Source organism: Peromyscus californicus, unplaced genomic scaffold (genome assembly GCF_007827085.1).
Source record: "Peromyscus californicus insignis strain IS unplaced genomic scaffold, ASM782708v3 Scaffold_11__1_contigs__length_118956290, whole genome shotgun sequence".
In the NCBI taxonomy this organism is placed as follows: Eukaryota; Metazoa; Chordata; class Mammalia; order Rodentia; family Cricetidae; genus Peromyscus; species Peromyscus californicus.
The window spans coordinates 48,019,778-48,034,279 of NW_026294402.1; the positions used below are offsets into that span (position 1 = coordinate 48,019,778).

A 14,502-nucleotide genomic window follows, 5' to 3' on the forward strand; every position below is an offset into this window, starting at 1 on the left:
ATAATGGAATCTGACACCCTCTTCTGGTATGAAGGCATACATGCAGGCAGAACACTGTATACATAATAAATACATCTTTAAAAAAATGTATGTTCTATGTCGACTTAGTAAAGTCTTTATTAATCTAACAGAATGAGGCATCTAAGTTACATGTATGTGATGTCCTATAAGTATCAAATATGTTATTGTTGGGCCAGCACGATGACTCAGGGTGTAAAAGTACCGGCTGGACCTGAGTTCAATCCCTGGGACCCACATAGTAGAAGGAGACAAACTGTCTCCTACTAACTTGCACATGTGCACCATGGCATGTGCTCAGACTTCCCCACACACATAAATAAAATGTTAAAAAGATGTTTTAATTGTGAGACTATGAGTGAAATAAACAGTGACAAAGCCAATTGGTTCATATGGATCACCAACGACTCAATTTGTTTAGGATTATTGCATTTTTTATACACCACAAATGTCAAGTCATATGTGATCCAAAATTTACAGGGCCATATGCGAAACACTTTAGAAAACAAAACCTTATAAAAACAATGTAGCTTTTCAATTAGGGAATGGAAGAGAGAGCTGGGGAAAGGGCTCAAGAGATGAAGTACGTGCCATGGAAGTGTGAAAACCAGTCTGGATCTCCAGAACTCAAGTAATGTAAGATGCAGCAGCATCCATATGTAATCTCAGCATGCATACAACAAGATGTAAAGCAGAAAAAGGAAGAACTTGTGGGCCTCATAGCCTGGTATATACAGTAGTACACGTAGTACCTGCTTCAAACAGGAGAAAGTGAGGACTGACACCCAAAGTTGTTCTTTGACTGCCATAGGAGTGCAGTGATACACATGTACCCACACTCACACAAGCAAACATTCACAGACATGCACATTAAAAAAGAAGAAGACAGATTATGTTATGCTATTGTTAAAGATGGAGAAAGTTACACAAGATAATCAGGGGAAAAGTCACTAATGTACAGAGTTGACATCTGCATCCAGAGGTAGAGAAAGAGACTTATGCCTACCAAAATGCTCCAATCACTGTCAGGAACTGTCCTTGGGCATTCCTTGTACTCTCAGTGTCCACACTGCCCTGACTTAGGTTTGTCACTATAGGAAGGACGTGGCTTAAAATTGTTTTACAAACATCTTGGTCTCGACGATACAGAGAACATACAAGGCTGTGGTAGAAATGTTTTTTGTTATAAGGGTACAAGAACATGTCAGTTTATAATTTAAAGTGAGCATAACACAACATGGCTTTCATTTCTTACGATAATGGTTTCAGAAGTTCAACAACACCTTCCATTGGCAACGAATGTTCTCTTCCAGGGAGATCCTTCAGAAGCACTAAGTACTAAGGTGGTTTAAAAAGATAAAAAAAGCCAGCTTTACCCACAGACCACTTACTTTTAAAAGCATATACAAACAAATTCAAACATGCACAGAGCCGTCAATTTGTAAACACAGCATATAATAAAATATCTTTAAAATCAAATACTAGATTCAAAGCTCAGCACAACAGTCTTAACTTAAAATGGTTAAAAATCCTGACTGTATGCCATGGAGAGCCTATACTCTCACCTGTAAAATGGGGATATATCAATTATCTGGTCATGTGACATAGGAGTAGAAACAAGAACTTCTACTGCTAGAATTCAATAAATGACCATTACTGTCACCACTGCAGTTAAGAGATAAAGAATCTGAAATGTCTCTATACTCTCAGAATAATGCTAAGTTCAATGGTGAAAAACTATTGAATTCTGAGAAGGAAAGATAATCCTGAGAAGTAAAATATCCTAACCTACCTACTTATCATGGCAACTTTGTAACCATGTGTTTCTAGACACACAAAGAGCTGTGTTATAAGTAAAATTTATAATGGTAGTTATAAATAAGCAATCAATTTCTCAGAGGTGTTAATAATTTTCTAGTTACAAAAAAAAATCCTAAGAGATACATCTTATATACTAACAAAGAACTTGTTAAATTCTCTTTAATACCTAATATGTGAGTCATATGTAATGATACTGAGAATGTTAAGTGATTTTAAACATCAAACCTTCAAGAAAAGCATATAACCCTTCCCACAAGTCAGGGTAAAACTTTACTAGAGTATTTGTGAGGAATGGAACCAAGGGTCCCAACAAGATACAACGAAACCCATTTCGATTAGAGAATACCTGTGCATGTTCAAGACATCCATAACAAAGAATTCCATTACATGGTTAGGAATGCACCAGGTATGTCTGATGGTTTAGCAAACCAAGGCTATAACCTTGAACACACCCAGAAGACACTCAATGGGTCAGGAGCTATTTCCTCCTGTTCACTGGGAATAAGGTAAGGACATGTTCCACATGACAAGAAATTAGTTCCATAGAAAGATTACGGAGTAAATAAATTACTTATTTGTGGGAAGGTAGGGTTTTTCATTTTGTCTTATAAAGACAAAGGAGCTACAAATTGGGGGAGGGGGAGAGGCGGAATATTAAGCCATAAAGTCATGAATTGAAACTGAAGGTATATATTAGTAGCATTAGTTCAAAAGCTACACTCAGACCTCATATTCTATGTTATGAATTATTTTTACAGTCAAGACCTGTTTTGCTGACTGTCGATTACACTCACAATCTCAGCACTTGGAAGGAAGACTGTTTAGCCCAGGCCAGCCTGGGCTACACAACACAGTGAGAACCTGTCTCAAAGACATTTCCTGTTCCAGTCTATAATCAATCACAATAATTACAGGGAATAATATTCAAAATGCACCCAAGTTTCATTGCTTTCAGCCTCAACTTCAGTTCTTTTCATAGCATGTGAAAAGAAAAAAATGTGAAATCTAGGCATGATAGCATGTACCTATTACCCCATTAATCCAGTAAGACTGCATCAGCCCAGTCTGGGAAACACATACACATATACATGCAGAATATATTTTATAACTAATCTCAGATTTTTTTTTTTTTTTTTTTTTTTTTTTTTTTTTTGGCTTTTCGAGACAGGGTTTCTCTGTGTAGCTTTGCGCCTTTCCTGGATCTCGCGTTGTAGACCAGGCTGGCCTCGAACTCACAGAGATCCGCCTGCCTCTGCCTCCCGAGTGCTGGGATTAAAGGCGTGCGCCACCACCGCCCGGCTAATCTCAGATTTATCTTTCAAAAAAAAAAAATCAAACCTTCAAAGTTACCGTACATATCCAACTATTACATTTTTTGGCAACACCAGACGAAATCAAAAAGCTTCTTCATTCCACTAGACTCACCATATGTAGGTGGAGGGATTTAGTAAGATCTAGTGTGCTAGAATCAAGTAGCAGAAACAGCTTTTTTCTAACATCAGCGGCTCTAAAAGACACAGTGTTGCTCTGAGATGCAGTTACACACAAGCACAAGAACCTGAGCATGTCTAAAAGAAGATGATCTTGCTTTGACAGGTAGTCGGCAGTTAAAGGACTCATGGCACCTAAAAACAAAAGGCACTCATTAACATTAAGAGAGGGGCACAGTAGACTGAACAAGCTCAAACATCCTTCCACACTGATCTAAAATATCCTCCCACTTTCCACATCTATCATGGAGTTTTTCTTTAAACTATTTTAAATTCTTTCATGAATAAAATAAGAAACTAACAAACCTGACTTGAAATGAGAGTGATTTAACGTGTAGTAAGGTGGGGCAGTGAGTTGACTCAGCGAGTAGGAACACTTGCACACAGCCGACAACACTGAGTTTGAAACCCAGAATGCACAGTCCACAGTGGAAGGAGAGAACTGCCTCCTGGAACACTGTCCTCCAACCTCCACATGTGTGCTCACATTAACACACACCAACACAGGAAATAATAAAACAATAATATACATTTTAAATGCCGGGGCATGGTGGCACACACTTTTAATCTCAGCACTTGGGAGGCAGAGGCAGGTGGATCTTTTTGAGTTTGTAGGCCAGCCTGGTCTACATAATGAGTTCCAGGACAGTACTACATAGTAAAATTCTGTCTCCATTAAAAAAAAAAAGGGGGCTGGAGAGATGGCTCAGAGGTTAAGAGCACTGACTGCTCTTCCAGAGGTCCTGAGTTCAATTCCCAGCAACCACATGGTGGCTCACAACCACCTGTAATGAGATCTGGTGCCCTCTTCTGGTCTGCAGTCACATATGCTGTATACATAATAAATAAATAAATCTTAAAAAAAAAAAATTAAAAATTAAAAAAAAAAATTTAAATGTACAGAAAAAGAACAATCTAAGTAGACTATACCTAAGGGAAATGAAATTATCACTAAAGTTCTTTTCAATGAGGTCCTTTACAGTGACAAATTCATATAAAGTGGTAAGAGGAACCCCAAACAGAAAACACTTCTTTACCAACAGTACTCTGGTTCTCTCCAGCATCATTTGCATCACTCACAGTACTAGCAGAGTAATCACTAAACAGACTTGTGAATGATGGACCCTGTGCCTCCATCAGATTTTCATCAGCATCATCTTTCACTGAATGTACTTCTCCATAATCAAATGGCTTTTTCATACAGGATGCCTTTAGAAAGAAGAAACAAAGATGTTGTTTTCAACCTCTTTCAGAAACACACTAATCCATCATATTGTAGGAAGTGAATATATATAAACTGAAATCTATTTAGATAACAAGATAATAACAAAACTTTAAAAATAATTTCTTATATTAAAAACTATCATGGGCCAGCAAGATGGCTCATGGGATAAAGGCACTTGGTGCCATGCCTGTTGACCTGAGTTGAATCCCTGGGATCCACATGTTAGTAAAGAAGAGATTCCAGTAATTTTTCTTTCACACATTCACTGTGACACATGTGCCCACACATAGGCATAAAATAAATAAATGCAATAAAAAAGTCTAGCAGCCATTCATATTGTATTTAAACATTTGAGCACCACTCTGCATCACCCAGACATACAGAACTATATGTAGTAGAATATTATTTTAAGGGGTGTTACTTTGTTTATGTTGCATTTGTTTAACTCTGTGGAGCTGTGTTACTGTGCCTGTCTAAAACACCTGATGGTCTAATAAAGAGCTGAACAGCCAATAGCAAGGCAGGAGAACAGATATGCATGGCAGGCAGGCAGAGAGAATATATAGGAGGAAAAATCTGGGAAGAGAGGAAATGAAGTAGCCAGAGAAGGAGGAAGACTACAGGGGCCAGCCACCCAGCAACACAGCAAACCACAGAGTAAGATACAGAGAAGTTAGAGAAAAGCCTAGAGGCAAAAGATAAGGAAAGCTGGCTAGAAACTAAGCCAAGCTAAGGCCAGGCATTCATAAGTAATAATAGCCTCCGTGTATGATTTACTTGGGAGCTGGGTGGCGGGCCCCCTCAAGAAGAGTAAAAAACAACAACTATACTTTGCAACATTTAATAAAACTTTTAAAACTGAACACCAGAAATTGATGAAAGCATAGAAAAAGTATCAATTATTAGGACTATCTTGTGGGACAATAACAATATCCATCAAAATTAAAATTAAAAAACATGGAGGCATCTGCCTGTAGTCCCACCTCTTTGGATACCTGGAGGAATAGAATCATTTGTGCCTAGAGTTCAGGGCAATACTTGGCAACACAACTAAGATCTTATCGTAAAACACACGCTCCCTAAAAGTCACACACATTCCTTTGAACAACTGAGTCCCTTTCTTGCATCCTTTCAAGTGCACAAATACAAGAAGACAACGGCAGAACTTTTGGTTAGAAGGGAAAAATGACTTGAAATGTTCAGTGAGAGCAGATGGGTATGGCAGACATAGGGGTATAAGTCCCTAAGCAGGCTGCTTGCAAGACTTAGGCAGGATAATTGTCAAAAATTCAAGGCCAGATACTGATACTAAGAAGAAATTAAATATATGTTCTCCTTAATGCAATAAGCTTATTAAAGGCTACATTTATAAAAAATCCAAGACCTCATGCTATATACCATGAGATACATATTTATTCATTAGCTATTTCAACAAAAATATACAATTTAGGACCAGCAATGGGTCAATGGTAGAGGCTTTTGCATGCAGGCCTGACATCCTGAGTTCAATCACTGGACCCCAGAAAATGACAGATAAGAATCCATTCCCAAGAATCGTCTGCTGACTTCCACATAAACTGTGGTACAAATGTGCCAGCTTGCTTGTGCTTACTCAACCTCCCTCTCTCTCACACATATATGTATATATAATTTTAACTGCATCTCAGAATCAATGAAATTAGTTAAAAAAAGGATTCATACTTACTAAACTTTTACAAATATCTGCAATGTCATTCATAAGCTTTGATGTTAACAATCGTAGGAAAAAGCCGGACACAATCTTGTGTGGATTATGCTGTAATTTAAACAAAGATCCAAGGATTAATAAATAAAACAAATATGGATTTTTGGTAAAATGACTTTCTCTTATCTTAAATGAGTTCAGAACTAAGGCCAAATTACAAGATGAGGTACACTACCATCTTTCTTTTTTTAAGAACAAGGACTTGCTGGGTGGTGGTGGCACACGCCTTTAATCCCAGCACTTGGGAGGCAGAGCCAGGCGGATCTCTGTGAGTTCAAGGCCAGCCTGGTCTACAGAGCGAGTTCCAGGACAGGCACCAAAACTACACAGAGAAACAATGTCTCAAAAAAAAAAAAAAAAAAAAAGGGAACAAGGACTTATTGAGTCCATTTCAAGAGAGTAGTGAACTAGAAAGTACCCAGAATAGCAACTACAGCCTAATCTCTTTTCTTAAGGAAATGATAAATGAAGTACATGTCTTTGTGTTGAGGCATCATTAAAATATCAGCTGCTGATCCAAACATAATAAGCAATTGACTGTGAGGCTCACTCTTTCATTTCATGCCTTCCACACTTATATAAAAATACAGGAAAGCATATTAGAAAACCAAAACAATATACTATGAATATTAAGTTGCTCATGTACTAGCTTTCAAAGACTGTTCCAATTATTAGCAACATTCTAGCATCATTTAGCTATCCCAACAGGCCTGTGCAAAATCAAAACAAGGATTACACACAGCAGCATTTTTTTCTACCAAATGTTACCTAAGATAATAAGGGTAAAAGCAAGATTTGTACTAGTATCTTTATCTTTGTTGGCACTCTACAGACTGAGCTCATCCTAGGATGGCGTTCTCTTTGTAGCACTTATTACCTACGGTATAGTGTTATGAAAAATCACATTGCTAACAATGAATCAACAAATTAATGAAAATGTGTTAGCAATAGAAGACTCATCTGTGTAGTGTTACATATATATAAGAAAATAAAGTTACAAAGTAAGTTTCACAAGAAACTAATATTCTTGTAATACTCTTACTTATCATTCAATTTAATTTCAGATCAGCATATAAACTTATAAATGGATCAAAAACTCAATAACACTAAATTATAAGCCCCATGAACAGACTATACTACCAAGATGATCTTACCTTGGTATGTTTACACAAGCAACTTGTACACAGTTGTATTACATTTCTCAGTGAACCAATTCTAGATTCCTCATTTGTCTTATTTTTAAATAGAGAGATACTTTCTCCTGCACATTGCATTAGAGACTATTTAGAATAAAAGAAAAAGACAAATTTCAGTTAAAATAACAACTTAGTATTCTTGTTTTGAAATTTCATTTAAGAACCAAAACTAAATATATTTACAAACTGAACATGAAACTGGGAGTGGGGGCTGACACCTGTGATCCCAGCACATGGGAAAGGCTGAGGCAAAAGGATCACAAGGCCAGCCTGGGCTAAAAGCTGAGACTCTGTATCCAAAAAAAAAAAAAAAGGTGCGCATGGTCATGCAATGAGATTACAAATGACGAACACCCAAAAAGAAAATGACAAATCCAAGCCACACATGGCAATGCACCTATAATCCCAGTGCTCAAAGGGTACTGGATCTTTAGTTCCACGCAGGTTTGACTATAGAGTCAGACCCTATCTCAACAAACAAAATAATAACAATAACCCACCATAATCTTACACCCTGTTCCCTTTGCAAATCCCACCACAGATAACAAATATTAGTATCAAAGAGCTTAAGAAAGTTTTAAGCTTAAGACCTACTTGATTAATATACCCAATCAAGAACTCTTCACTACAGATCACCTTGGGAAAAAATTTTTAGAGTACAGACAAAAATCAATGTGTATAGCCAGGAAAGGTGGTGCACACCTTTAAGTCCAGAACTTGGGAGGCTGAGGCAGGCAGATCTCTGTGAGTTGCCAGACAGTCAGGAACCTTATCTCAAAATAATAATAATAATAACAATAATAATAATAATAATAATAATATCATAAATATTGTAATGAGGTTACATTGCAATAAAGATCATTTGCCATACTTATTTACTGATTTATAAGAATTATACATCTTAAGGAAGGACATACTATTTCTTTTAGACTGTATAAGTGAAAGAAAAAGTTTATTTATGTTGAGCATCTCTTACCTAAAATACACAGGACAAAAAAAAAATGTTTCAGAATTCAGAATATTTACATATACATAACAAGATATCTTTGGTTCAGATCCCAAATTTTTTTTGTTTTTGTTTTTGTTTTTCGAGACAGGGTTTCCCTGTGTAGCTTTGCATCTTTCCTGGAACTCACTTGGTAGCCCAGGCTGGCCTCGAACTCACAGAGATCCGCCTGGCTCTGCCTCCCAAGTGCTGGGATTAAAGGCATGCGCCACCACCGCCCGGCCAGATCCCAAATTTAAAAACAAAACTCATTTGTTTAATCAACTGTATTGGTTAGTTTTTTGTCAACTTGACACCAGCTAGAGTCACATGAAAAGAGTGACCTTAATTGAGAAACTGATCTATACACAAGTCTGTCAGGGCATTTTCTTGACTGATCATTGCTGTAGAAGGGCCCAGTCTGCTGTGGGCAATGCCATCCCTGGGCAGGTCCTGGGTAAGAAACCAAAGTGAGCAAGCCAGGGGGAGCAAGCCAATACACAGCAGCATTCCTCCATGGCATCTGCTTCAGTTACCACCTCCAGGTTCCTGCCCCGACTTTCCTCAATGATTCTGTCATAAACCAAATACATCCTTCCTCCCCAGGTTGCTTTTGGTCATAGTCTTTATCACAGCAACAGAAAACTAAAGACAACATCTTACAAACATCCGATGCTAACCTGTGTCTACATCTTGACTATGACCTGTCATATGAGGACCGATGTGGAAATTTTCACCTTTGTGGTTGTGCTGGGACTCAAATTTTCTAGTTCTAAAGTGTTTCAGATTTTCTATTTTCAGATTAGGGACATTCAAATTATACAAAAGTTTATTTTCCATAATTTTTCAGGAATTCATTCCATTTAAAACTTTATCAGTATGAATTTTCCTACCTTGGCCTTCTGGAACAATTCTGATTTATATGCTTCCTCTTCCATTATTACACCCATATAACAATAGCAGCCAAGAACGCCCACCAAAAGACTTGAACACCGGACAAGTGTTTCTGAACTTGTAATCTTAAAATAAATCACAAATTTAAAAATACAGTATTAGATAAAAATAATTCTCTGTACTCTGGAATTACCTCTGGAAGAAGTTCATGCAATATGAAGAAATAAAAATTCAGCAGAGTTAAAACTGGACTGCTCTAGGGTAACTTTTAAAACTAGCTCAAGATGACTGTAGAGCTATGATAACCAATATTCCAAACAAATAGTCTAAACTACTCCTAAAGACACGTAAGATATCTCCTCCTACTCCTCCCAAGGAGCCACACAAAAGAAGGAAGAAAAGTCTGGCAAACAAACATATGTCTTAGAACATGAGTAGAAAGCTGACCATGTCAGCAGTAGAGCGCTTGCCTAACAAACACAAGGTCCTAGGTTTGATTCCCAGTACTGAAGGGGTTAAAAAAAAAAAAAAAACAAGACTTAGAACATGATCGAAAACTAGATTCACAGAAAAACTGGTGTGGACCGCATGGCAACCATTGCTGCTTGACAAAGTTTCAACTTTGTGGATCACAAATCTCCAGCACCCTTTTTCTTTAATTTTTAATGATTCTATTATGCCATTCCCTTTGGGAAATTTTGTGTAGGCTTTGGTGAAGGATGAAAATGTATAAAATAGCAGCCTCCACAAAATTCTTTGGAAAAAAATCCCCGCCACCATGGAACCATATAGGGTGCTAACTCTGCCTACTCCCACACAAGTTAACACCACACTGCTAGAAAATTTAGATGAATAACATATGCTTGATAAATAAGGTGTATTTGATAATCAAGATTTATAAATTCCTATGGTCTACTCAGGTCCACACTAATATTTGCCTAGCTTCGCTCTGCTCACTTTAAGCTTTAGCTATTTGGATAAACTAAGCCATACAAAAAAACTGCAATATTCTATAATGGAGTGTTTGACTCTCTGAAAGTCTTTTCCCCAAAGTCAGAAAATAAGACAAAAGTCCCCATTCCTTCAGGGGCTTGAAGTTCCTGCTTGCTAAAAGGGGAATAATTTTTATCTCTGGCAAGAGGAACTTGTGGCCCTTCATTAACACATGACTGGTGCCTATTAACTTCTCAAGGTCAATGATAGCTTCCTCAATCCCTGATCACAAGCCACATACCAGCTCACCTGCCCCTCTTCTCCCATTTAATTCTATGTGCAATTATAGCATATAAAAGGTGTACCCTTTTGTCAATAAATAAGCAGCCATCTCAATTCACCCTCAGATCATGTCAGTCTCCTTCACCTACTCCATACCTCCTCTCTGGGACCTAAACTCCGTTGGAGGTGAACTCCAGCAAAAATGATGTTCTGAACAAGAGTCTTTACTGATTAAGCTTTTCCAGACTCCAGACTAGCAGAAAACATTTTTACTGGTGGACATTGGTTAGACAACTTTACAAGGTTATTTAAGAATCAAAGATCATCATGTTTTGTTCCACTCCTATAAGAAACGACATTCTAAGAGGAAAACAACAGAAAACTAAATTACTTTAGAACAAAATCAGCTACAGCTGTGATAACGAAATCCATCAGTAAACAGCAATGACAGAAGAAACAGACACACTGCCCCTACTTGGTCTTCTGGTCATTTTCCTTGGCTGCTTATTTTACTCCTTTGGGGAGTTTACAAATTTTCCTTAATTATGTCTTTTACATAACGCAAGACTTTGTGGAAGATATAAAGATTAATAAACTATTATGCCCTTAAATCAAATTATAGCAAAAGTTGAGATATATAAACATATAAATACCCATGATACAAAGATACTAATTAAGTATCCTTAAAACTGTAATACTAAATGACTTTTTTGTTGTGGTTTTTCTTTTTCTTTTTTAATTTCCTTCATGACAGGGTTTCTCTCTGTAGCCCTAGACCAGGCTGGCCTCAAACTCTGAGATTCACCTGCCTCTGCCTTCCAAGTGCTGGAATTAAAGGCGTGCACCACCACACCCAGTTGTTTTTTGTTTTTTTCCAGAGAGGGTTTCCCTGGCTGTCCTGGAACTAGCTTTTGGACCATGCTGCCTCGAACTCAGAAATCCACCTATCTCTGCTTCCCAAGTGCTGGGATCAAAGGTATGCTCCACTACACCCAAATACTCATACTCACAGGTGGAAAAACTACTGTGGCTGAGTGCGCATAAGGCGTTACAACAAATGTAACATGTGGCCATCAAAATACATGGAACAGGATAGATATTCACCATACACAGGAAGAAATGGTATTTTACAAGAGAATAACATGTATGAATTTGTGACATTACAAAGATAAAAGAAATCCTTAAGTGACCCCTAATAACTGGACAACTACTAGTCAGTCCATTCCATACCTTTTAAAATCATTCCACTTGCTTCAAATGTAACAAATCTACTAGGTTTTTCTTTTTTTGTGACTAAAATTTTCTTCATTTATACCAGTATGTTCATTCTGTCCTGGAATTCTTAAGAGTCATACCAGCACTATTCCCAGTAACCTACACAAAGAACTCTTGTCTACAGAATTCCTGGGACAAACTATCTCAAGATTATTTTCCTTCCTCCATGCTAATTTTCCCTACTTTTCGGGACGGGCCAGCACTTCACTTAAAACCAGGCTTCTCATCTTTTGTGTCTTTCACTCCCCCATTTCTCCTTCCTAACAGTCTATGAAAGTTCAAGAATTGACCCCAATTCTTTTTTTTAAGAAATCTCACCTCAGATGAGTAATTATTGAGAAGCTGTTCTGATAATCCCAGAAGATAATGATCCAATGATTCCTTGAGATTTTGGTGGACAGAAAAGCCAACATTAGGCTGAAATTTTTCTACAGCACATTCTTTCACAGTGGTTAAAAAATCCATCTTATCAAAACTTGTCTGAAGAAATAGTTCTTCTACTTCTGAAAATGAAGGCTCTTCTTTATCTTGGCAGTGTTGTTCACTTCAAGAGTAAGATTACTGATTAATAACCACAATCTAATACTTTTTCAACTTATTTGCAACATATTACATATAAAAACATCAAGAAAGCATTTACACCATTCAAAGACTGCTCATATAATTTGTAAACTATTCTGTCAAATGCTTCTTTTTCTTCTTTGGGCTCTTATAGGAAATTGAATTCAGGTTGGAAAATGTCATTATTCCATAGCAAATTTTACTCGCAAAAACATAGACACTACAATTTAAAAGGCAAGTCCAGAGAACCATTAGACACTAACACTCAATAACTGAATGTGACTACCAAAACACTGCCTTCTTTTCACCTTTTACTTCCAAAATATGTGATTTTTCTTTCACGTAATGCCTTTGATAGAGAGACTGGGTATCTTCACATCACTGAGTTATTTTCAGTCACAGTGACAAACTCAAGTCTTTGAGTCAATCAAATAAAAACAAGGTTTTAGCTGTTTTTACTCTAATTGTAATTGGGTTTGATTGATTCTAGTTACTCTGCTCAGGATGGTCTCAAACTTCTGATTTCAAGATACTCTTGCCTCAGCCTCAGTGTTGGACCACAGGACATCATTATATCCAACTCTCACTAGATTTTCTTTTCCTCCCCGCCATCTATGTAGCTAGTTAAGTTGAATGTGTGTGTGTGGGGGGGGGGAGGCCTAGGGGACACATGTGTGCCACATATGCACACAGGAAGCCAAACAAGGACTTGCCAGAGTCAGTTCTTCCTTCCAGCATGTCAGTCATCAGGTTTGGAAGGTGCCTTTCCTGCTGAGCTGTCTCATTGGCCCACTTTTAAACCTAAGAAATTTTACTCAACCAACAAAAAAATGGGTCCCTACTAAAAACTCACTTCCCATAATTTTTTATGTTCTCAATTTCCCATCATAACTGTTTAGTTTTCCTCTACTGACACTTGTTATAGATATTATAATATACAGCAATGAAACTGTAACCTTCATCTAAAGTTACAGAACATAAATTATAATCACTGATAAAAAAACTCTCCCTGCTTAATTATAGTGATTTTTTTTCTTTAGTCAGATCAATTTAGATCATAATTACTAGTAAGATGAGCTCCCACCCAGCTAGAATTATCTGTCTAATTAATACTATATCTTAAAACAACATATATTTTCTTATATAACATACCATTCTGGCACACTTTGAAAAAACTTCATTGCAGCTCTAGAGTTTTTCATAGTGAGACTTACAAGAATTTTCTCTAGTACAAGATGAGGAAAATTACTAAAAAAGAAAAATGAAAAGCTTTACTTAAAAGACCATGTCATTAGGAAAGAAATTCTTGAACACCCATGTATATATAGCTACAAATTATGACCCCTAAAACTCAGATCCCAAACTAAAAATGCTTTCATCTGTCCCAAATCACTTAGTATTTGAAAGAATGCATTAGAGCGGCTGGAACAATGCTACTATAGTTTCCAACATTACTTAGAATAAGTTATATATCATTTTTAAAGTAGGATTTTTTTTAAATATTTAATATTTTAATTTTTATGTGTATGGGTGCTTTTCCTGCATCAATGTCTTGCACTGTGTGCCTGGTGCCCTAGGACTGAAGTTACAAACAGTTGTGAGCTTCCATGTGGGTGCTAAGAATCAAATTCTGGTCCTCTGGAAGAACAGTAACGTGTTTTGTTTTTGTTTTTAAAGATTTATTTATTTATTATGTATACAATGTTCTGTCTGCATGTATTTCTGCAGGCCAGAAGAGGGCACCAGATCTCATTACAGATGGTTGTGAGCCACCATGCGGTTGCTGGGAATTGAACTCAGGACCTCTGGAAGAGCAGTCAGTGTTCCTAACCTCTGAGCCATCTCTCCAGCCCAGCTACATGCTTTTAATTGCTTGAGTCATCTTTCCAGGCCCCCTCCCCCAATAGCATTTCTGAGAGAAAAGATTATAAACTAAAGGAAAAGCACGATGTTCTACCCTCTGGAGGAAGGAGAGGTAAACTGGGCCCTTCCTTCCTAGGGCTTAAGTCCTACTTTGTTTTTCTTATCATTCATGTAACAAATTTCACCCAGAAGATACCCATTATGATTATTAAGGA

General features: G+C 37.2%; 1 protein-coding gene across 4 annotated transcripts in view; it reads right to left on the reverse strand.

The window, feature by feature from the left end:
* Positions 1-14,502, reverse strand: part of Atm (ATM serine/threonine kinase) — a 108,789-nt gene that overhangs the window by 69,629 nt on the left and 24,658 nt on the right. For all 4 annotated transcript variants that reach the window (XM_052760414.1, XM_052760421.1, XM_052760428.1 and 1 more), the window contains 9 exons: positions 13,577-13,672; positions 12,182-12,407; positions 9,373-9,498; positions 7,453-7,578; positions 6,260-6,349; positions 4,367-4,538; positions 3,265-3,464; positions 1,274-1,356; positions 1,025-1,180 (listed from right to left, as the gene is read on the reverse strand). In XM_052760414.1, the coding sequence (XP_052616374.1) occupies positions 1,025-1,180; positions 1,274-1,356; positions 3,265-3,464; positions 4,367-4,538; positions 6,260-6,349; positions 7,453-7,578; positions 9,373-9,498; positions 12,182-12,407; positions 13,577-13,672 (1,275 nt within the window). The remainder of the gene's footprint in view (positions 1-1,024; positions 1,181-1,273; positions 1,357-3,264; positions 3,465-4,366; positions 4,539-6,259; positions 6,350-7,452; positions 7,579-9,372; positions 9,499-12,181; positions 12,408-13,576; positions 13,673-14,502) is intronic.